This window comes from Aristolochia californica, unplaced genomic scaffold, assembly GCF_029961685.1.
Source record: "Aristolochia californica isolate CCGP_79_NKW_82.1479 unplaced genomic scaffold, dmAriCali1.0.hap1 SCAF_16, whole genome shotgun sequence".
Taxonomy (NCBI): domain Eukaryota; kingdom Viridiplantae; phylum Streptophyta; class Magnoliopsida; order Piperales; family Aristolochiaceae; genus Aristolochia; species Aristolochia californica.
Window position 1 is genome coordinate 1,088,863 of NW_027181837.1, and position 21,038 is coordinate 1,109,900.

Consider the following 21,038-nt stretch of genomic DNA (forward strand, 5'->3'; position numbering starts at 1 on the left):
TAGCAGGGATGGTCACATCATTCCATTCAGAAGATAAATGTTGCATCATCTAAGAGACCCAACAAGAAAGGGGGATGTCATTCTTCTTCTTGTCAGGGGGAAGTGATCTTCTTCCTAATTCTGCTCGAACGCCTAACTGGAGTGAGTACATCATTTTCTTCGCATCCCTTCAACCATAACAAAAGATTAGACAGATTTCTTCCTGAAAACAAGCAGTGTACCCGGAAACAGCAATAAAATCCATTAAAGCTATTCGAGAGAAACTTACATGTTTACCGTGTAGTGTTTCATATGTTGTGAAGCTCCCTAAAGAAGGTGATTCTGCAGAATGATCCGAGACTGAGGAGTTTCTTCTTGCCTTTCTTTCAACGCTCTGAATCTCTTCAACCTTTGTCCTTCGACTGTAAGACGAGCTCTTCTGGACACTGCTGCTCATTTCTGAGGGACCTGACCCCTCTAACATCTCAACCTCCATTTCTGAATTTCGAGATCCTTTCAAGTAAGAATGTCCATCACTGCTAGCGGATACTGAACAAGACTGTTTTAAAACCTTTGGCTGTACCGCGGAAGCTTTCTTGTGCTTGAGATAGATGGTAGATGATAGGCTAGCAAGTGCAAGGAAAGCAAACGATGTTAGAGCAATGTGCACCCGGTGCTTGTTCAGCTTTCCGGAAGGGGCTTCTTCAGACGTTGACTCACTCCTAATGTAAGTATGATATTCCATAGTAATATTTTCCTGGGATTCAGGCTCTTCTCCAATTTGGGATGAAAGTTGTTCAGCTTCAAGAGCTGCGTCTGCAATTTCTTCTGCAACTTCTATATCAATATTTTTTGTGCTTTCATGGCGCGATAGAACCTCTTCATATTGTGGTTCAGTCTGCCGAACAATTGCAACAACGTCGTCTGCAACTGCTTTACTCTCATAGTCCAAGTGATCAGCAGCGTCCTCTTTGTTTTGTTCTTCACTTTCGAGCTCTGAAGTAATCTGATTTTGCATGGCTTCTGCCATACTGTAGACCGAGTGACCCTCCTCCACGAAGTTGCTTCCTTTATGGTCTTTGAAATCTTCACTTGTCTCGTGAAGTTTTTCTTCAGTAAAATCTTCTACGATCTGCTGTGTCATACCTTTTTTGTGCAAAATATTCGCCTGATTCTCGGCAGCCATAATATCCAGCAGGTTACAAATTTCATGGTCTAAAGAAGTTAAATTTGCAAACTGAAATTTGCCTTTCTTTTCAATTTTAAAAAAGAGAATCGCCTCAGACCAATAAGAGGTTGACCAATGTTTAAAACTATGAGCCGCCCACTCAAGATTTTCATAAGCAGGAGCAAATAACTGGTTCGGAAAAAAGGCTTCATGGAGATAAGAAGAGATAATCATGCCTGGAGAATCTGTAATTGACATTGATAAACTAGCTATAATAACACAAACTAGAAGGACTGATTTCACCTTTCGTTCTCCGTAAAGGTAGGAACGAGACCTCCTTTTGATACTACTGTTACTAATCTCTGTTACACAGGTCTCCTCACAACCTTCGGCCTCTTCATCGTGAGAAAGTGATTCCTCGGAATCTTTTGGGATTTCTACAGACTCTTCGGTGTCTGAAGAGCTTTTAGACCCGAAGCTTTCTTCAAGCTTAATGCCTTTGTCACTATGAGAATCATTTTCTCTAGTCAGACAGATATCAATCCGCGAGTTGGGTCTGTGGTGGAGGAATTGAGGCCTAGGAGAAAGATAATTAGTTTGTGGATTATATGGGGGACGAGACGAATTATGGGGCAAAGCCTGAAAAGAGAAATTATTCTTTTTAGGATCCAACCGATCATCCTTGTAAACTGGTTCTGAAATTTTTGGCTCCAAAAGTTCTGTGAGCTTCGAGTTATCTGGTGTCAAAGATTCAGGACCTTCTCCAGATATTGAGAGTTTTGGGTTATGTGACTGGATCTCTGGTTCTGAAATTTTTGGCTCCAAAAGTTCAGTGAGCTTCGAGTTATCTGGCGTCAAAGATTCAGGACCTTCTCCAGATATTGAGAGTTTTGGGTTATGTGACCGGATCTCGGAACCAACCTCGTTCTCCATTTCCAGTCTCCCACTTCCAGTTTTAGAAATATCCGACACCTCTTCCGAAACTAAAGTGGAGTTTCCGTTAGGGAAAGAAACTGAAGCCCTATAGATCTGATCTCTAGAAGTTGAGTGTTTTGAGGGTATTGACAGTGAAACAGAGCTGATTTCGGGATTGCAGCAGGCCTTTTCGGTTCCCGAAGTCTGTAACGAATTCATGGACGTAACGGAGGATTTTACATCAGAGAGGGAATCAGAAGACCTAACCGTTTCGTTTCTTTCTGAAAGAATTTTCTTTTTAGGCGATGCAGCAACTTTGGAAGCTGTAGAGATGGTTGGAGCCATGAAATTCTTTGTCCCTTTTGAAATGACAGGTGATTGTATACGCACTGAACTTGATGCAGTTCGATCTTTCTCGTTCTCTTTCTCGAATGAAGATCTCATCTTTCTTGGGGGGATTTCTGGTCCAAAAGTAATAAATATCAACACCCAGCAGAGCAGAAGAACATAAACAGAGAAAGGAACAGAAAACAGACATTCGAAGGAATAAGACGTTAGTACCTTGACTTGCAGGGCTATTAGCAGGCGTAACAGTATAGGATTTTCTCTGAACTGCCGGGATAGATGTACCGGTGAAACTCTTCCGCCGAACGCAACTATCTGGAGTATTAAAATTGTGGTCCGATCTGCTCGCAGTGGGAGTTGAGGATCTGAGCGATGACGCCCCGATGCTTTCTCTGTTCATTTCTGCCTTCCCTTCTCGAGTACTCCTGCAGTGATTGAAAGAGAACAGCGTGGAAGAAAGATTGGTTGCAGTGATTATAAGCGGAAATATCGACAGAGGGGATTTGGAGAGTATCTCGGGACGTAGTGCCAAGGAAGTTCGAATTTAAGAAATAGACTGGTTAGTCGGGGGAGGAGAAGAGAGCTTTAGAACGTTGAAGTGTCAGCGTTTTTTGAATTTTTCGCCAGAGGAATTTGACCGTTGGGGAAGAAAAAGAGTTCCGACTTCCGGACCGTTGGGCTAGGGCTAGCAAACCAACTCCACATGCTCTCCCTTATTTACACAACTTTAGGGCAAAGTGGGCTTTTCTTTATTATTATTTTTCTGATTTTTTTACTTTTAATTAATTATTAATAGGATGACGGATTTTGATCTAACCAGTTTAGTTTGGGTTGAGCCCTAGGTTGAACCAAAGTATTTTAAATCTACTTCCCATATATTTTTTTTTTTTAACATAGGTTATCCTACCTTTTAACTAATCCGATTTATGGTTAGATTGGACCAACTAGCTAGCCATCCAATTTTAATTTAAATCAAGTTTTTACCTAAATAAGAACTGGAAAAAGGTTTTGTTCCATGAGAATGGATCTTCTTCATTTTCAAGAAAGAAGGAATTATCCCATAGCCTATAAACCATTTCATTTAGTAGGTACAATTCTTCTTTTTCGAACCCGAAGCCCCAACCTAAAAAAACCCCGACCCGATCACCATCTTCTTAACCATATCCCCTCCCCATCCTCGTAAACCCAGCTTAAATTTGATAAGTCATCACCCCATCCCAGTAAAACCCAATTTTTTTCTATCTTGTTTTATATTTTTGTCTCATATGTGGTTGGATTTGAAAAAACCAGTTCCCGAGCTTAAACCCGGTGGGTTTTTTTCCCGCTCCATCCCTAACCCATAGGGTGAAATTACAAAACCTGAGTTTGTCAAGTTGGGTCAGGTTGAATTCCTCGTAACACCCAATCCCATGCCTACCCCTAGTCTCCTCCTTGGAGAGGAGGTACGATCGATTAGGGATAACTCATACACATGAAAATTCCAATTGATAGGATCACACCCTAGAACACTATTTGAGTAGAATGCAAATGAAAATAAAAGTAAGAATTTAATCAGTTTATAAATTAAACTAAAGACTAATATCGTTTGAAGGGTAGCTCAATTGTGAGAATTTTTATTTTTTCTTTTAATTTTGTTTTATTTTCAAGAGATGAGATCACTGCCATAGCTGCTAATGTTGTCTCCTTGTAGCTTGAGATTCCCAGATGGTTTTGTATGAAAACCAGAATTTGTTCTGTTCACAAATGGATTAGGAAAAGAAATTTTTGTCTACTTTTGTAGAGTTATCTGATGGTAGAAAACTTACATGAGAGAGTGGCTAAACTGATCCCCTTGAACACTTAATCATTCCCCCTTCAAGGGGTGAGGCCTTGGTCCCTGAATTGATAAGTGGGGTTTTTGTTATGAGCCCATGCTGTAATTCAAAGCAGGAAGGGCATAGATTTAGAGTCTGCCCCAAGGCGAGTTCAGTAGAGGTAAGAGGGAGAGTAGGAGAATAAAAAGTTCAACAAGAGTTATAAGATCAGTCATCCCCAGCTTATGCGTCTCTTTATCAATGGGATCTTCCTAAATACCCTACGCCCACTACTATCTATCCCTTACATTCCCATGAACGCTCTCTCTCTCTCTCTCTCTCTGCCCAAGACTGATTTTCACAAGAAAACATCACACCCTAGACTAGAGGCAAAGGAGGAAGAGGAGTATATTGGTCTCCTGGTTTTCGTAACCTACTATTTCGACTTTCAACAAAAAGCATGCAATGTAAGTATAAATGAATTTTTACATATATTATGAAATTCATAAATATAATTTAAACGGAAGTGTGAACGATCGCTTACCCACGCATGACGATCAAATTCTAGAAGTTGAAAATGGTATCGTCTGTTCAGAAGCTCCTAGCTAGAAAGGTCACAAAACTCTTCTGTTAGACCATATTAGTTGTTCATAAAACTTTTATTTTCCATTAAAAAATGAGGGAGTGGTTACAACTAGGGGTGACATCGATCGAGCCGGTTTGCGAGCGGGAGTTTAGCTCGGTTCAATTTGATTTATCTAGATCTCAAACTCATTTCAGTTAACGAACTAAGCTTGATCGAACTATGGTCTGTTCGAAAGCTCGCGGCTTATTAATTTAACGAGGGCCTGAGTGCGGAGCTTCATCCTTCATTCTTCGGAACTGAGGATTTGGGGAAGAGGGAAAGTCGGGATTCGGCAGGCGGTAGTACTTCGTGATTGAGCAAAAATGGGGATTTGGGGGAGAAGATCCGAAGGAAATTGACTACAATCTACTCCTTTAGGTAAGTTTTAGTTTGTTATTCAATTTCATCTTCTTATTCTTTGTTCTTCCTCTTCGATTTCTTCTTCTTTGATTTTCTTTCTCTTCGATTTCTTCCTCCGAACTTCTTCCTCGCCGACGGAAGTGACAAAACAAAGGTAAGTTCTTTTATTCTTTATTTCTGTTTTTTTTTTCATCGCAGATGTAATAGTGATTTTGTTTTCATTTTTATCTTCTGTTTTCCATTATTTATCTTCGATTTTGCACTAAAACTGCTATGGACGAACGCCTCATGTTGTTTCAGGAGCTTCTTCCTACTAATTTATCAGAGGTAATGGCTCTCACCCTACTGTTGATTTTTTTGTTTTTCAGCTCTTACCGTTTTGTTGATTTGTTTGTTTTGCCATTATATTATTTTGTTGGGCGTTTTAACTGTTAGTGTTAGATTGAAATATTTGTCTTGCACTTTGGTATATTATTTTTCCTTTTGTCTCCAATGGCTACCCAAATGAAGAAATCAAGGACGAATACCAAGAAAAGTGGATTTGTTTAGATGACCCTTCCCTATGGATTTGAGGATTCCTACCAATTTAATTTATTTTGCCAATTGTTCAATTTTAAATATTTCAAAACCTAGCTCTTACACAATTACATGAACTCAAATCCATCTCTCCACATTGTTGGGTTCCCATCATCTTCTTTCTGAACAAAGTGTACCTCTGGCAGGACCAATGAACACTTCCCTTTAGTGTAATCTCATGGCTGGTGTTGTTTCTATTGTTCGATACTGAGATGGGAACAATTTCCTGTTTTAGCTTTTGGTAGTTTTTACATATATTGATAAAAAAATTCACTCGAAGACGACAAAGCTATAAACAAAGCTATAAACAAATAGTTATTCCCAAATTGCATTTCTTGGGTGTACTTGCACTTGAGAGTATGGTACTGCATTTCTTGGGTGTACTTGCACTTGAGAGTATGGTTGTTCGTAATTTTAATTCTTGGGTGTGCTTATACTGATCGGTTTTTTTTGTATCTATCCGGTTCAATTGGGGCTTAAACCCAGTTTGCATGGAACTACTAATGTTGTTTGGATTGCTTTTTTTTCTTTTTCTTTTTAATTTGTAATTCTTTTTTTAGAAGTAAGAATGTCTACACCTCCTGCTCGATTGACATCAGTAGTTAACACTAGTTCTATTGTGGCCATATATATCGACTCAACTCCACCAGAGTCATATACCTCTAGAACTACTAATGTAATAGAAGTGAACCTAGATGAAGGTATCCTAAATGACGAAGAAGGTGACTTTATCCATAGTTCAAAAGGACAAAAAGGTCTCATGTGTGGTTAAAATTCAAATAAGTCTCACTTATAGATGGTAAAAAAAAGGCTCAATGTGTTCATTGTAAAACTAATTTGAGTGTTATTACAATGGATTGACCACACATATGAGTCAACATTTAAAAAATTATCCTAGTAGAAAAGTGGCAATGAGAAAACAAAAAATCATAAACTTTTAACTAGTGGGGTTTAATGTTGATCAGAGTCCATTGAACTTCCTTTTATGGATTTTGGAGGCAAATATGATTAAGCTAAAATGAGAGTACTCATTGCTCATTGGATTCTTATGCATGAACATCCATTCATGATAATAGAAGAGGAGGGGTTTAATTTTATATTGAAGATGGCAAATATAAATTATGAAAAAATATCGCGTAAGACCATTAAGGAGTGTATGGAGATGTACGAGGCAGAGAAAAAGAAATTGAAATTTTAATTAAAAGGGATTTACAAGATTAGTCTTAGCACGTATATTTGGAAGTCACAAAACCAAAAGACTGAATACATGGTTATTATTGGGCATTTTAATGATAGTCATTGGAAACTACAAAAACGAATCATGAGTTTTGTGCATGTTCCTCCTCGTCGTGGTGTTGACATAGTAGATGCTATTTACAAATGTTTGAAAGATTGGGAAATCGAAAATAAAGTATTTAGTATCTTAGTTGATAATGCTGTATATAATGATGTTTGTTTGAGAATTTTGAAAATTGATTTTTAGTAGAAAGTTATTTCATGTGTGTTGTTGTGCTCATATTCTGAACATATTAGTCCAAGATGGTCTTGTTCAGATTAAGCATATCATTGAGAATGTGCACGAAAGTATCAACTTCATAAATTTGTCTGAGCCTAAACTTTACACTTTTTCTGAAATTGTACAACAATTACAACTAGGTGAAAACAGGTTGGTTATTGATTGTTCAACTCGTTGGAACTCCACTTATGACATGTTGTCTTCTGTATTAAAATTCAAATATGCATTCCCTAGATTTCAAGATAGAGAACCAACTTATAATTATTTGCCAAATTTTGATGAATGGAAAAAAGGTTGAAATGGTGTGTAGGATTCTAAAAGTTTTTAATATAGTCACTAATATAATTTCTAGGAGTGACTACCCTACTTTTAATTTGTACCTTAGTGAGGTATATAGGATAAAAGAAGTTTTGAATTTTCATTCTACAAATGAAAATGTTTTTATTAGGACAATGGTTCGTAGAATGAAAAAGAAATTTGAGAAGTATTGGGGTGAATACAATTTGTTGATGGAGGTTGCTTCAGTTTTGGATCCAAGGGTCAAATTAAGGTTGATCAAAATGTGTTTTCTAGAGATATATTATGAGGAAGAAGCTTAAATGAATATAAATTTAGTTCGACGGACTTTATATGAGATTTATGATGAATATGTATCCATATATAATGTGGAGATTAGTAATGAAGGGATTGCTTCAAGTATTAGCTCTAAGGGTGTTTCCACAAGTAGTAGGTCAAATTCTTCATAGTGTTCAGGTTGGTCAAAGTTAATGACTTATGTGAAATAAGTGAAATTAGGGAACTCACCAAGGTCAGAATTGGAAAATTATTTGGAAGAAGGTGTGTATATTTGTGAGAAAACTTCACAATATGATTTTGATGTTTTAGAATGGTGGAAAGTGAATAATATGAAATTTCGAGTATTATCTAAGATGGTAGCAGACATCCTTATAAACATATCTACAGTAGCTTCAGAGTTTACCTTTAGTGCTGGTGGTAGAGTAATAGACACATTGTTCTTCCTTGGCACCAAATATAGTCCAAGCTTTGATTTGTGGCAATGATTAGGTTCGGGCTCTTCACGGTGTCAAGAAAAATCAAAAGGTGAACTACTTTTGAATATATTTATTATGATATTTTTTAGTATACTTTTTAGTTTTATTTATTAAAAATTTGTTTTACGATTACAACCTGAGAAGAAGATTGTGAAGATAATGCTACTAATTATGTCATCTTTTTTTCATATGGGTAATTTTAATATTTTTCACCACATTAAGAATTAGTAGTGGAAGAGTATTTTTTTTATCAAACAATAATAGGTTTTATTCTTTTGTTTTTGTCATATGTGGGGATTTTGCTCATGCGAAGGGAACTTTGCATATTGTTTCCATAGTACGAAGAGAAAGAGTTAGAGTTTATAAATTTATATTGGATGTATAGTTTTTATTTGGGTGATTGCTAATTGATATTGATATTTCAATGATGTTTTTGTGTTTGATTATTGAATAAAGTTTATGCATAATTGTGTGGTTTTTATGAATAATTTTATGTAGAGAGTATAAATAATTTTATATACAATTTATTTGACATGTATTTTATGTAAAATTTTAAATGTAGGTTGGAGTTCGAACTCAGTTTAAATTATTAGGCTCGAGTTCAATTTCAAAATATTTAAATCAAACTCAGCTCAAGCATAGGTAGGTTTGGGCTCAGTTCAATTCAATGTCACCCTTAGTTATAACTGTCCACTATCCCTACATGTAAGGGAATAATAGGTCAGGCCTTCAAGCACATCTTTATCTATAGACAAAGCCAGAGCTAAGGCAATGAACACCATGATAAGAGTGCAAGTTCCATGGGTCCAATTACAAGCAAGTGAGGGGATGATTCCAATCAATGGCTCAAGAACAAAGGTAGGGTAGGTATCCCTACAAAATTTCGGTGGCCTCCAAGAAAGACATTACTAGCAAGTAGCAAGTCGTTTTGCTTTAGAACAATGAAAAGACTCGCGATCTACCAAAAGAGGAAAGCTTTCAGATTCTCACAATAATTCTAAACAATGGTTCATGGTACGTGGGCCTGCCTGCTCGAGTCCTAATTGAGATCCACAACATGCAAAGAGACAAGGTGGAGCCCCATGGTCTTTAGCTTGCGAGACATCACGGGTGGTCTTCGAGGCTAGGTCCCACCACATTATCACCATAATGAGACAGACGATCTACACAGGGTAACGAATGGACGGTTCCAACATTATGGCCCAAAGAGGATTTCCGGTCGCGTTGAGTTGGAAGCCCACTAAACGTGTCGAGACTACCCACGTGCTGGTGGGCCTTTAAAAACATTTTTTTACACTGGTGATACGAACAAACTAGGATTGGATGGGCCTCATGTGTCGTTATTGAGATGTAGAATAGGCAATTTTGACATGTCGAGTAGCACTCGGCGACATTGAAGCTGAGTCGAGATTAGAGTGAGTTGGAAGGGACTCACCTAAATCCTAAATTAAAAAAAAAAAAAACACCCCTTTCCAACTATTATCGGACCAGATAATCAACCATAAATAAGACAACCTTCTTTATAGATTGAATTCCGAATCGTTCAAATCATGGGCCCCAATGTCTTTCTTTTGGTCACTTGGCAAATCAAATTAAAGCCCATTAATCTGTCCAGATTCTCCCCATGCTAATGGGCCTGGCGTAGGGACCACTAGGGGACAAAGAAACCACGTTTGGAAGGAGGATTATCAGGAACCAAGGGCTAAGATTAAATCCACCTTCCAACCGTTCCATCGGAACTTTCATGCATATATATTAAAATAAAATTAATTTCACCACACGTGAGCGTGTGGCAGGGAAAGGTGGACGCCTCGTGCCCGACAGCGTGAGCGAGATCCCGTCCTAGTTAACCACGTGTCATCATCTAGCAGTTAGTTTGTCTGCCGGGTCCCACCTCTGGTCCGGGCCGGTGTTTGCTTAGCCGAGTCTGAAATTAAGGTTCAGCGTAAATGGGCGGGAAAAGCCGTCTGAGCCAACATCCCGCAAAATCTGCGGTTCTCACATCTAAGATGAAGTCACAGACCATGTTCCATATTCGACATCCACTCCATCCATCCATCCATCCATCTATGTCGCATCCGTGTACATCACTCATGTCCGTCTCTCCGATCCGACACGTATCTAGAAGCCGCGGAATGAAAAGATACGGATCTGCTTAAAAAATAAACACGTGGGCCCACCACAAAAGCATATTAAATGATCAAAGGCGTCGATCTCCGAATCTTTCAACAAAATACGAGATTTAGGGTTAAATGATGGAGGAGACTGGACATAAAATAAGGCCACTTCTACTCGAGTACGCTTCATTACTTCTATTTCTACGGGGCCCACCGTATTGTCGCACTCGAGTGGAAGCCGCTTCTTTCACGAATCGTGGATCAGATATTCAATGCGCGTAGACGGGTAGGATTGGATGGGAAAGATATGATGAGTGTCCGAGTGCTGCCGTTGTCGACCCACTCGAAAATACTTTTCCAGCAGAAGTTTCGATTCCGAGCGAAATGGTGGGGCCCTCGTTTCCCCGCATTTGAGTCACTCCCTTAGGGAGGAGGCATGCGGAGAAAGCAATTTGCCCATCAACTTTTTCTTTTTTCAGGTAATTCACTTTCCCATCTGTACTAATGACTTCCCACAATCCCTAGTTAGAAATCCATGCACACACTACATTATGGGTAAAAAGTCCACGTAAATTGATAAATACAATATTCCACGAGTAATTCCAAATTTCCAGCTGGTATGGTGACGTAGGATTAACCAACGTGGCAGCGTAGTCAGTGGCTCAGACCGCACGCATTGTACAACTAATTACATGTCACGCTTGGATACTGCAAGAAGCTTCTTCCTATAAAGCGCCTGTCCGCCTGTTGCCCCAACCTTTCACCTTTCACTTTCACTCCGATCCCTTGGCCCCACCCCACTCTCGGGCCCACCCCTTTTAAAACCTTAATCACCCCAATTCTCACTGGGCTCGAACCATAATTGCCTTGCAGAGACTAAATTACCCCTCTATTGACTCGAATTCGGAGGGTAGTATCGACATGTAACGAAGGGTAGTATCGACATGTAACGAAATCCTCGTTCTCACGCAAGACAGACTAGCGTCAGCTGCCACGCGATGTGACGTCTGTTGACGTGGAAGGTCATGCGGCGAATGAGCTGTGATGGATGCATGGGTTGATATGATGATGACGATGATGTGGTTAATCTAGATGAGATTAAGTTAATTATGTCTTATAATTTAATTAAATTAATAAAAGAAGAGAGAGAAAATAGGAGAAGTAATGATGGTTTTGGTAGGAGGAGGGTTAGGTGTCCCGGTCCGGAACCGGCACGGGAGTCTATTTTGCCGCTTCCTTGTCCCCCAGACTTGCCTCCCATGTTTTCCTCTGTCCCCCAACTTAAACCCTCCTCATAAATGCCCTAACGTGACATAAAAGTAACGACCCAACAATTCCTTTCCTATTTTACCCTCCTCAACGAGCCTAGTCATCGTCCCTTCTGTGCCGTCAACCGTGTTTTGCACGAACGAGGCAGGCTACGTGGTCCTGTCCCCAGGGTATGTGGACTCACGAGATCTGGGAAAAGCGACGGGTTATCGGCGAAATTAAGCGGATTTAATATGGAGCCTTATCCGTTCACTAAAATGCGCGAGGGAGTGGTTAGTGGTATTTATGTAATTGACGAAGAGGTAACAATTCCTGAGGAATCTGGCGATTAATCATTGATGAATAGAGTGGTTGAATAATTGAAGGGGGTTAGGATTTGTATAATACCTATTATGTCGTCAATATCTCGTTCTGTTAAAAAACTCCTGTCTCGAGATAGTATCACGGATCTTGGTCTTGCTTGCTTATTCGTGTGATCGACGGTAGTGATTAAAACTCTCCATATCGCGAGATGAACAGTAAGGGTAGTTTGGTCAAACTTTGTTTCCTTCGGCTTCCTAAAAAATCTCTTTTTGCTGGTAATAATAATAAATAAAGAAAGATATTATTCCGACGGGGCGATCCATTGACGGCTGGCGAGGAACTGATCGTCCAATCGTGGCCGTCCGTTTGGCGCCTCGAGTTGATCGGAGAGGTATAAAATCCTTTCATCAGAATTTCGGATTAGAAATTTTATTATTATCAGACGGTTCTTTCAGTGTCTCACTCTCTCTCTCTCTCTCTCTCTCTCTCTCTCTCTCTCTCTCTCTTTCCTTGGGGTTTTTGAGAAGGCGCAAGCTGTTCTTGTTGTTGTTGTTGCCGTGATAGTCAATCGAAATGGAAGGCCCTTAGCTCCTTCTTTCTCTTTGTCTCTCCAGCTAAAGCGGTTTTCAAGTAGGACGTTTCTGCAAAAAAATATTTTGGTTAGTTCGTGTGGTTCCAGTGATTTCTTGTTTTTTTATAGTTTCTGATTTGATTCGAAGTTAATGTTGTTAAAATGGCGCGTAGAGGGGATCGTTTCTGTTAAGTGATCTCCCTTTCGTATCTTTGTTATGAATGGCTTTTAGAGTTTTTTGTTCATGTTATTATTGATGAAATGCGAAATGATGCTGGCATTTCCACCGTCTGTTCTCCGTGTATCTCACTATTTTCTACTGGCATCATTCACTGTTTTTTCCTGCTTTTAGTTCTACTCGGCGACAGTGAAGTGGGATGTTATGTGCTTCCCTTGTTCTCTATATTTTCTACTCACTAACTATTTCCTTTCTATGTGGTTTTCTTCCTGTTTGGGGTATTTTGAGCCTTTCCTCTGTCGTTTCTTTCTCTTGCAATTTTTATGGTGGGGTGGCTGCGAAGAAGCCTTGGGAATGCGTTTTGCTATTTAAATTACAGGCGTCGACCTTACTTTTGTTGTTTATTTGAAGCTTGCTAGCTTGTTGAGGAGTTTATTCGAAGTCGGTAATACGAAAGTCCTCTTCATTTTTATCTCTTATGCTCTCTGCTTTTTGTTTCTAGGCATGTTTTCCTAATTATTTATGTTTTTTAAGAGAAGCTTTCGAAATTATTTATCGTGATTATCCCTGAGATTTCTCTGTTTCACTTCTACGCTGTTTTCCATCCCCGTCTTCAATCTCTTTCTGTCTTTGTGTGTCCGTGGTAACGCCTCTTAATCTTATAGTTTCTCGCATGTGGTAATTTTTTTTTTTAAAACTTTCATGTTTTCTGGTTTATCGCGGTTGATGTTACTAGAAACCTCTATTACCGCAGTATTTGTATGTGGTTGCTTCTGTTTTCTTTCATTGGTAATGCCATTGAGAATCGCCGCGTGTCTGATAGTGAGATCACTATATTTAGTCCATGGGATGTGTCTACTGCGTGTATTCCGTTTGTTTTGAGTTCCATAGTACTCTGGTTGTTTATCAGGTCCGTCTGTTTTTTATCCCCTTACTGTTTATGGTTTTATGTGTGTTTTTTTTTTCTTGGTGAGTATTTCGTAAATACTGTTTAAACTCGTTTTAGCTCCAACTGAACGTCTCTACTTTCTTTCATGTGATTGTTTTATGTACTAAGATTTAATATGAGGTAACGTCCAGCTCTGATCTGTCGCTTACAGGTCAGTCATTAGGCATCCATTCTCCTGTGTAGGTTTAATGTTAAACGTTCTATCAAAACTTTAATTCATTGTTTAAGCTGTTTTGGCAGTGGTCCGAGATTATCTACTTTTCATTGGGCTACCAAATATCCAAGCACTAACTTATAACAATATAAAGGCAAGGGGCTTCTTTTATGCTTTGTCCTTTACCGATAAGGCCAGTGATTGATGTCATTTTGAGCTTTGCGGGTGTTCCTTCAATCGTTATTTGTTCATTTGAGTGTTCAAGTAGAAAAAAAATGGCTGATTTGTCACTGAAATAGTTATTTAAGATGTTTATATGTCCATTGAATTTCTGGAACTGTTTTACTGAGAAATGCTGGCACTTAAAATATTTTAAGGTCAGAGGGTTAGGATTTCTATGTTGATATTTTCTTATATGGTTTCTGAATTTCAAGGTTGTTTATTTCTTTCTTGTTTCATATCTGGAGTTGATTCTAGTTCTGTTCACAGAAATTCAAGATATGCTGTATTTCCTGTATCTCTTGAGTCTACACCTGAAATACAGTTTTACAAAGAGCTGCTGTACAGTTTTTAGAGTTGTACCATAGAGCCAAATGAGAATCTTAGAGCATTTTCCTGTCAGCCGCTACTTTGGACGTTGAGATGTACTTGTTTCCAGAAAAATGTGTTCTCTCTTCACTTTTATATTGTTTGTTCTCATTTATCAGTGGTCACCTTTTCTTTGTTTGGTAACCTTTTTTGAGAATTGTCTAGTCATTCAAGATATGAGTTGCATTTGAATACTTAATTGGGTTTTGGCAAATGGACCTTGAGTTATGTATCCGTCATTTTTGTGCATCTCCTAGGGAATGTTGTATATCTCTCTTAAAAATATGGAAATTTTCTAAGAATTCTGGAGAAATATGTAAAATATTTTTTTTGTAATTATGTTCCTAAAAAGCTATTAAAAACATATGTTTCTAATAATTTGATTAGGTGCAATTGTTCAGTGAATTTTAAATATAACTCCTACTTTTTGGATTGCTACTAACTAGAGGTGTTGGGACAGCAATCATACATCTTATTTGTGCTTTGGGTACCCATTTAACTGTCTGAGATCATAGATGTGACTTTTTGGGAAGTCGAAAGGCATTTAAAATTACCAGTTGAATTGAGCATTCTAATCAAGTATCACAGTTGGTTTTAAAGACAATGATTCATGGGAAGGCTGGCTAAAGAATTTTGTTTAGTATCAGTTCAAACCAGTTGTGGATCTCATTTAGGAGTTGTTCTCTTTATGTTGAGGAAGTACTACATTTAAAGTGTATAATCAACAGTAGTTTAGTCTAATCAAGGCTAATTATGAAAACTCTTCTGTTTACTCATCTTGAGTTGGCAGGCCAATGTAAGGTAAGTAATCTATTCCAATCAATTAATATATGCTTTTGTGGCACAACCTGGGTTTGGGCATTGATATGTCAACCTGGCTTGTGTAAAACCATTGAATGGTGGGACATTTGCCGTGCCAACAGGTGTTATTAGCTGGATGCTGAAAAATCACTATTAAAACTGACACTATGTCTCATATTTGAAATTTGGAGAGGACAACCTACATTGTCAGAGTGAGAACCTTCACAAAGTTGATGAGGTGGTCTGAGTGGGTGACAAGCTTGGATGTTGGTGCGGAGTCATGGTCTATCATGTTTTTAAGAGGCGAAGCGAAATTGTAGTATGGATGTCAGTTTGGGTCATCTAGTATGTGATTTGCTTAAGCGCCAGATATTTTATCATCCATAAATTTTGGAGCTCTTGGTTTAATGATTAAGTATTAATGGTTAAACTTTGCACTTGTCTATCCTTCCAATGTGGGTAATGGACCTTGTGAGCTAAGCTAGTGGTTTTATAGAAGGAAGATAATTTCTTTTAGAAATCTGAAGCGTCATTGCTTGTTTATCTTTTCACCAGAGCTTTGTTTAAGCACTATTTGCTGTTGCTAAATAAACACCCCTTCCTTTCACCTATTAATTTGCCAGCTGCCTGCTTGGACCTATGGGAGTTCTGTAAATTTCACATGTCCAACAAAGCATAGCATGCTCAACCAAGAAGAATTCACCTTCATATTCTGATTTTTATCTTGTACCTGGTATTTGATGCAACCTCCTTGAGTGGCATTGATTCATTAATATTGATGGCAAGAGTTGGTAGTGATAAGCATAGTTCTTTATTTTCTAATCTGTAAAATCTTTCTAGCAATTTATTAACTCTTCATTTTCAAACCACAGAATGCCTTGGTTTGTCCTGGAATATTTTCTCGACCGTCCTTTTAAAGGCCAAAAAGAACCTATTTAAGCAGTTGTATACATTATTTTCCTTCTTCACTGGTGCTCTTGATTTGTATTATTAATCAGTTGATGATGTTTGTTCACTTCATGTTTTTCCATATGCAAGGATGATATTTGTGTTTTGGTCACCATGTCTGCATTTTATAGTTCTCTATCTCCTCTGGTCCGTTTGAGTAATGGTTTTCTGAATAGAAGGATTATGGGGTCTGGGAATTGTCTAGGTTATGTATGATAGTTTGATGGCTTCTTTTCTTCTGGCTTTATTCAGGTCAGGACACGTTTTTATGCATATACAGTCTCATGTCTCCAACACTTGCAATTTCGGATGAAGGAAGGAGCAATGTCTCGTTGGTGGCTTCTTCTGCCTCCACTGACAGCACCTGTCAGAATAGCCCGGGATTGAGAGAAAGAAACTATATGGGTTTATCTGACTGCTCTTCTGTGGAAAGCTCTGTGGTCTCAAGCCCATCTGAGATCTCTCTGAATCTGAAAGCAACTGAACTCAGGCTTGGTCTTCCAGGGTCCCAGTCTCCTTCCAGGAATCCGGAGCTCTGTCCATTGGGCACAACCAAACTTGATGAGAAGCCCTTATTTCCTCTAGCTCCACTGCAGAAGACTGTTGTCTCTGGGAACAAAAGAGGGTTCTCTGATGTAATGGATGGATTTCCAGAGGTAAAAACCCCTGCATTTGAATGATGGCAGATGAATGTTTTCAAATTGCTTGATCTAAGAAGGGCTCTGAATGGGTGATGCAGGGGAACTTTTCTGCAAACCAAGGGGTAAATAATATTCTTTCGTCCAGGCCACCAGTAAACTCTGGTTTAAAGACTTCTTCTGGCAAAGACCAACCTGGAGGTCTCTCTTCTGTTCTCAAAGACTCTCCATCACATGAGAAACTGAGCATCCCAAATAATACTGGAAGTGCACCTGCAGCCAAGTGAGTATAGTGTTTTCATATTTTTTTAATTTGAATGGTACTTCATCTTTTCTTGCAGAATTAACCATATGATAAGTGCTTCATGATAGGGCCCAGGTTGTTGGTTGGCCTCCCATAAGATCATTCAGGAAAAACACATTGGCCACTAGTTCCAAGAACAGCGAAGAAGTGGATGGAAAACCAGGTTCAGGAGCACTCTTTGTGAAGGTCAGTATGGATGGGGCTCCTTACTTGAGGAAGGTGGACCTGAAAACCTATTCTACTTATATGGAGTTGTCTTCTGCTCTAGAGAAAATGTTCAGCTGTTTTACTATAGGTGAGCTAACTTAAGACTTGATTCTCATACTGGTTTTAGATATTAGGGACATTTATTAGTGTGCTATTTAAATCTGTTGGTATGTACCTGTTACTGCTCTGTTTTTTTATATTTTCAGGTCAGTATGGGTCTCATGGAGTTCCTGGAAGGGACAAGCTGAGTGAGAGCAAGCTGAGGGATCTGTTACATGGATCAGAATATGTGCTCACATATGAGGACAAGGATAGTGATTGGATGCTTGTGGGCGATGTACCTTGGGAGTGAGTTCTTGGCATTTTCAACTATTTACTTTTATTTTCTATGTTTGCCTCTAGCGAATCAGAAAGGTGTGCTAGTATAAATAATCCTTTTCTCCCTGAGAGTCGCAGATGCATCAACTTCTATTAACTACGCAGATGAAAGCTAACTGCTCTTATCTTTTAGGTTGAATGATGTCATCCCTTGTAAGATTAATGATGGCAATTATCTCACGGATCTAAGTAGTCTTTTCATGATTATACCTATTATGCTAATTATCTTGAGATTCATTGCCAAAAGAACTTTTAGCTACTAATGTCTTTTCATTTTTTTTCCAAACCTTGGTTTGGATCTCTTGCAGGATGTTCATTGATTCATGTAAAAGGTTGCGTATCATGAAAGGGTCTGATGCCATTGGGCTAGGTGTGTTAGTTTTCTAACTAGATTTTTTATTCACTCATAGACAATGAATTCTGCAGAGGGGGACGGATTCATTTAACACACTTCTCTACCTGTGTATGTACTTTCAGCTCCAAGGGCAATGGAGAAAAACAGAAACAGGAACTAGCCATTATCTGAAAGTGATGACTGCCATCTGTACCATAGGTTGCTGGATGATGGATGAAAAGTTCAAGGGCGGATTTGACAATTGTACCATGTAGTAAGATTATGCCCTGGGCAGAAGGCAGGTCATTTGTTTAGATATCTATTATGTATTTTGCAAAGTTCAAAATTATGTGGTTGTTGTTCTGAGTTTGTTTTTCTGAAGTACGGAAAAAGACTGACATGAAGCTTCGAAAGAATTTGACTTATTGTGTTGTCCTGAAGTGAAGGGACAATTCTGTAAAGTGTTGTTACTAGAACGGAGTTTGGCTAGTATTTGTCAAGAAGTGTTGGGTGCCTTGTGTGTATATGCTCTTGTTTACCGGATGAAGAGCAGTTAATGGTGTGGTTTCCTCGTTGTGGCAGTTCTTGCTATTGGCCAACACTGTTTATTCACTGATCTGTGAATTATTAAGTATCTTTGCATTTTATTGAATAGATGTCCTTTTTTTAGTGGTAGAAACTTCTTGATGATATGGGGATTTAGAGTGGTTCCTTTCAATGGTTGTCAGCTGGTTGATTATTTTTCTGTTGGCAGGTTTTCTGGATCTGTTCTCTTATTCCTGCTACAGAAGAGTTTCCTTTTTACATGATATGGTACTGCATGAGTGGAGGCATTATGTACAAAGAAAATGTGGGGTCATTTAAAGTACATTAGATAAACGGAAATGTGAGACCAATTACTGAGATGGCTTCACTGTTCTTTCCGAGTAGTCCCATCAGCTATGTTATGTAGGAATGAAATCGTCCCACATTTTTTATTTATTTATTTTATTTTATGTATGTAGTGTTCATGTGAAAGCTTCCGAGTGATATGGGGGCCCTTTACTGATTCATTGATTCGTATTGTTGTTTATGCATAGTCATTCAACTAAAATCCTGGAGCAGGTTTATTCCATTTCTGTGAAATGGGAAAACCTAGGCAAGTTTGAAGTCCATTCTGGGTTGTTTGAATTTGACCACATGAATGGAACAGAGGCAGGAGGGGCCTAGGACCAAGGCGTAGTTCTCGGGAGATTGCAAAGAAATGACAAAAATAAGGAGGCTAAGCATGTAAAAGGGGAAAATGCTGGTGTTTGCTTATAACATTGTCCTCTTACTGACTTGTTTGTGTTAATGTCTTTTGGTTTTGTAGAATCCTTACAGTACAGCGGCAGCAGATGGTTTAAAAACCCAGTTACATGGCTGTAAAATTGTGGGTCATTACTTAAATTTAGAGCTCAAAAACGAGTTTTACATGTTTTTCTGCTGCACTTCTCTCTAGCTTACATATCGTTGCTTCGGCAACTGATCATCGTGTTCAACTAGAAGAGAATGACTGCAGCTAGTAGTCTCTGTAGTGATACATTTCTTCCCAGTACCTCTCAGTTTTGATATCTCGAAGCCTTTTTCTTGCTTCTTTGATGTGTTGGGAGAGGAGAGGGGTAATTATGCGTAGAAAGAGGAAGAAACTGGTCGGTGTGGGTTCCTTCTAATTTTTAGCAAGTGAAGGAAGTGGGATAAGAGTCTTTTTTCTAAATTGTAATAAGACTTCACCTGACCTAACCTGATTTAGGTGGGGATGGGTTTTCGATCTTAGGAAGAAGACGATTAAGGGGGCGGTAGAGGTGTTTTGCTATTTATGATGGCCTTTTGACCGGGAACTTCTTGCCCCATCCGACTCGCCCCGAATCCTGTCACCAGGTCGGCAAGTCCTAATGACTCAGTTCATCTGCCTGGAATTGAAAAACCTGCCAAGGGCCAGATTATTACTGTAATCACAGAGAGTGATCCAGATGTCACATCAAAGTAATGAACGAGGTTCTCTTGTAATTCCCAGAGCCACAGAAGGGGTCTTTGTAGCTCGAATCTCCTGTGATGTTCGGTGAAGTGGTGACTGACGATAAGCATCAGAAAATTCTTCCAGAGTGGCCCTAGCTGCACAGATTCTCATCCTCTTCACCCAGAAAAAAACGGAAACCCATTACCAAACGCACTGAATGGCTACCACGGCCGCTCTTTTTTCCCCCCAAATCCTCCCGAAAACCCTTGAATCTCAAAGGCTCCCATTCATCCATTGTAGAGTAAAAAGAAGAAGCCGTCTTCGCTGCAGCATCTCTGATGCAGAACTCACAGCGGATTTGGCATCGCAGATCTCGAGAATAGATACCCATTCGTCGCTGAAGAAAGAGGCTATGAAGAAAAGCACGGACATGCTGTTTGATGATTTCTGCGAGTACCTTGGTTTGAAGGCCGAGGCAGTGAAGAGAAATTGGAGGCAGATGGAAGAAGATGAGAAGTTCGATTCTCTCAGAAGGTTTCTTGATGAGTGGGGAGCAAGTTTTCATCCGTTGTCTGTGAAATCTGTCAAGGAAATGGTGGAAGAACACGTTGGTGGAGAAGACCCGTCGCGTGTATCGATTCCTTTGATTCGTTTTCCAAGCTTCAAGAGGTTCATGAGATTCTCAGAGGCTAAGAGCAAATAATTGGGCAGTGTGGTAATGTACTCAGCTACTGTATTGGTATTTGTTCTCTTCTTAGAAATTAGAAATCTAAACTGCAATTTTAGTCAGGCTAGAGGTGTATAAACTTGATTCTTTCTCTCTTCCTGTTTTGATTTTTGATCAGGCTATCTTTTCATTTTCCTTTTAATATGATGATTATGAAGACTTTCTCTGTACAGCTATGTGGGCTTCTTTGCATTGTGACGTGTTTAATCTTCATCTCGTGGTAGTGATTTACAGTTTAAAGTAGGGAACATCTGAGTTCAATAAC

The 21,038-nt window shown here is 39.0% G+C and overlaps 3 protein-coding genes across 5 annotated transcripts; 2 read left to right on the forward strand and 1 right to left on the reverse strand.

The window, feature by feature from the left end:
- Positions 1 to 2,927, reverse strand: LOC137953909 (uncharacterized). The gene is made up of 3 exons (XM_068801459.1): positions 2,624 to 2,927; positions 269 to 2,523; positions 1 to 167 (listed from the first exon to the last, which is right to left on the reverse strand). Exons 1-3 carry the CDS (start codon positions 2,805 to 2,807, stop codon positions 93 to 95), a joined length of 2,514 nt encoding a protein of 837 aa, XP_068657560.1. The 5' UTR covers positions 2,808 to 2,927; the 3' UTR covers positions 1 to 92.
- A 9,336-nt stretch (positions 2,928 to 12,263) lies between these two features.
- On the forward strand, positions 12,264 to 18,715 carry LOC137952513 (auxin-responsive protein IAA9-like). 3 transcript variants are annotated; one of them, XM_068799587.1, is made up of 7 exons: positions 12,264 to 12,409; positions 16,460 to 16,863; positions 16,947 to 17,128; positions 17,218 to 17,444; positions 17,563 to 17,704; positions 18,043 to 18,104; positions 18,212 to 18,715. In XM_068799587.1, the coding sequence occupies exons 2-7, from the start codon at positions 16,492 to 16,494 to the stop codon at positions 18,247 to 18,249; spliced, it is 1,023 nt and encodes a 340-aa protein (XP_068655688.1). In that variant the 5' UTR covers positions 12,264 to 12,409; positions 16,460 to 16,491; the 3' UTR covers positions 18,250 to 18,715. The 3 variants fall into 3 exon arrangements, with proteins under 3 accessions (XP_068655688.1, XP_068655687.1, XP_068655689.1); XM_068799586.1 differs by lacking the exon at positions 12,264 to 12,409 and adding an exon at positions 12,468 to 12,677; XM_068799588.1 differs by lacking the exon at positions 12,264 to 12,409 and adding an exon at positions 13,957 to 14,024.
- Positions 18,716 to 20,263: 1,548 nt separating this feature from the next.
- On the forward strand, positions 20,264 to 20,749 carry LOC137953481 (uncharacterized). The gene has a single exon (XM_068800898.1). The coding sequence runs from the start codon at positions 20,264 to 20,266 to the stop codon at positions 20,747 to 20,749; it is 486 nt and encodes a 161-aa protein (XP_068656999.1).
- The last annotated feature ends 289 nt before the right edge of the window (positions 20,750 to 21,038 follow it).

Coding starts and splice junctions, on each gene's coding strand:
- LOC137952513 (XM_068799587.1), top strand. CDS start 16,492: ATGTCTCCAACACTTGCAATTTCGGATGAAGGAAGGAGCAATGTCTCG. Junction 16,864..16,946: donor TAATGGATGGATTTCCAGAG/GTAAAAACCCCT, acceptor TGGGTGATGCAG/GGGAACTTTTCTGCAAACCA. Junction 17,129..17,217: donor GGAAGTGCACCTGCAGCCAA/GTGAGTATAGTG, acceptor GCTTCATGATAG/GGCCCAGGTTGTTGGTTGGC.
- LOC137953481 (XM_068800898.1), top strand. CDS start 20,264: ATGGCTACCACGGCCGCTCTTTTTTCCCCCCAAATCCTCCCGAAAACC.
- LOC137953909 (XM_068801459.1), bottom strand. CDS start 2,807: ATGAACAGAGAAAGCATCGGGGCGTCATCGCTCAGATCCTCAACTCCC. Junction 2,524..2,623: donor TAATAGCCCTGCAAGTCAAG/GTACTAACGTCT, acceptor CTTTTGGACCAG/AAATCCCCCCAAGAAAGATG. Junction 168..268: donor AAACACTACACGGTAAACAT/GTAAGTTTCTCT, acceptor TTATGGTTGAAG/GGATGCGAAGAAAATGATGT.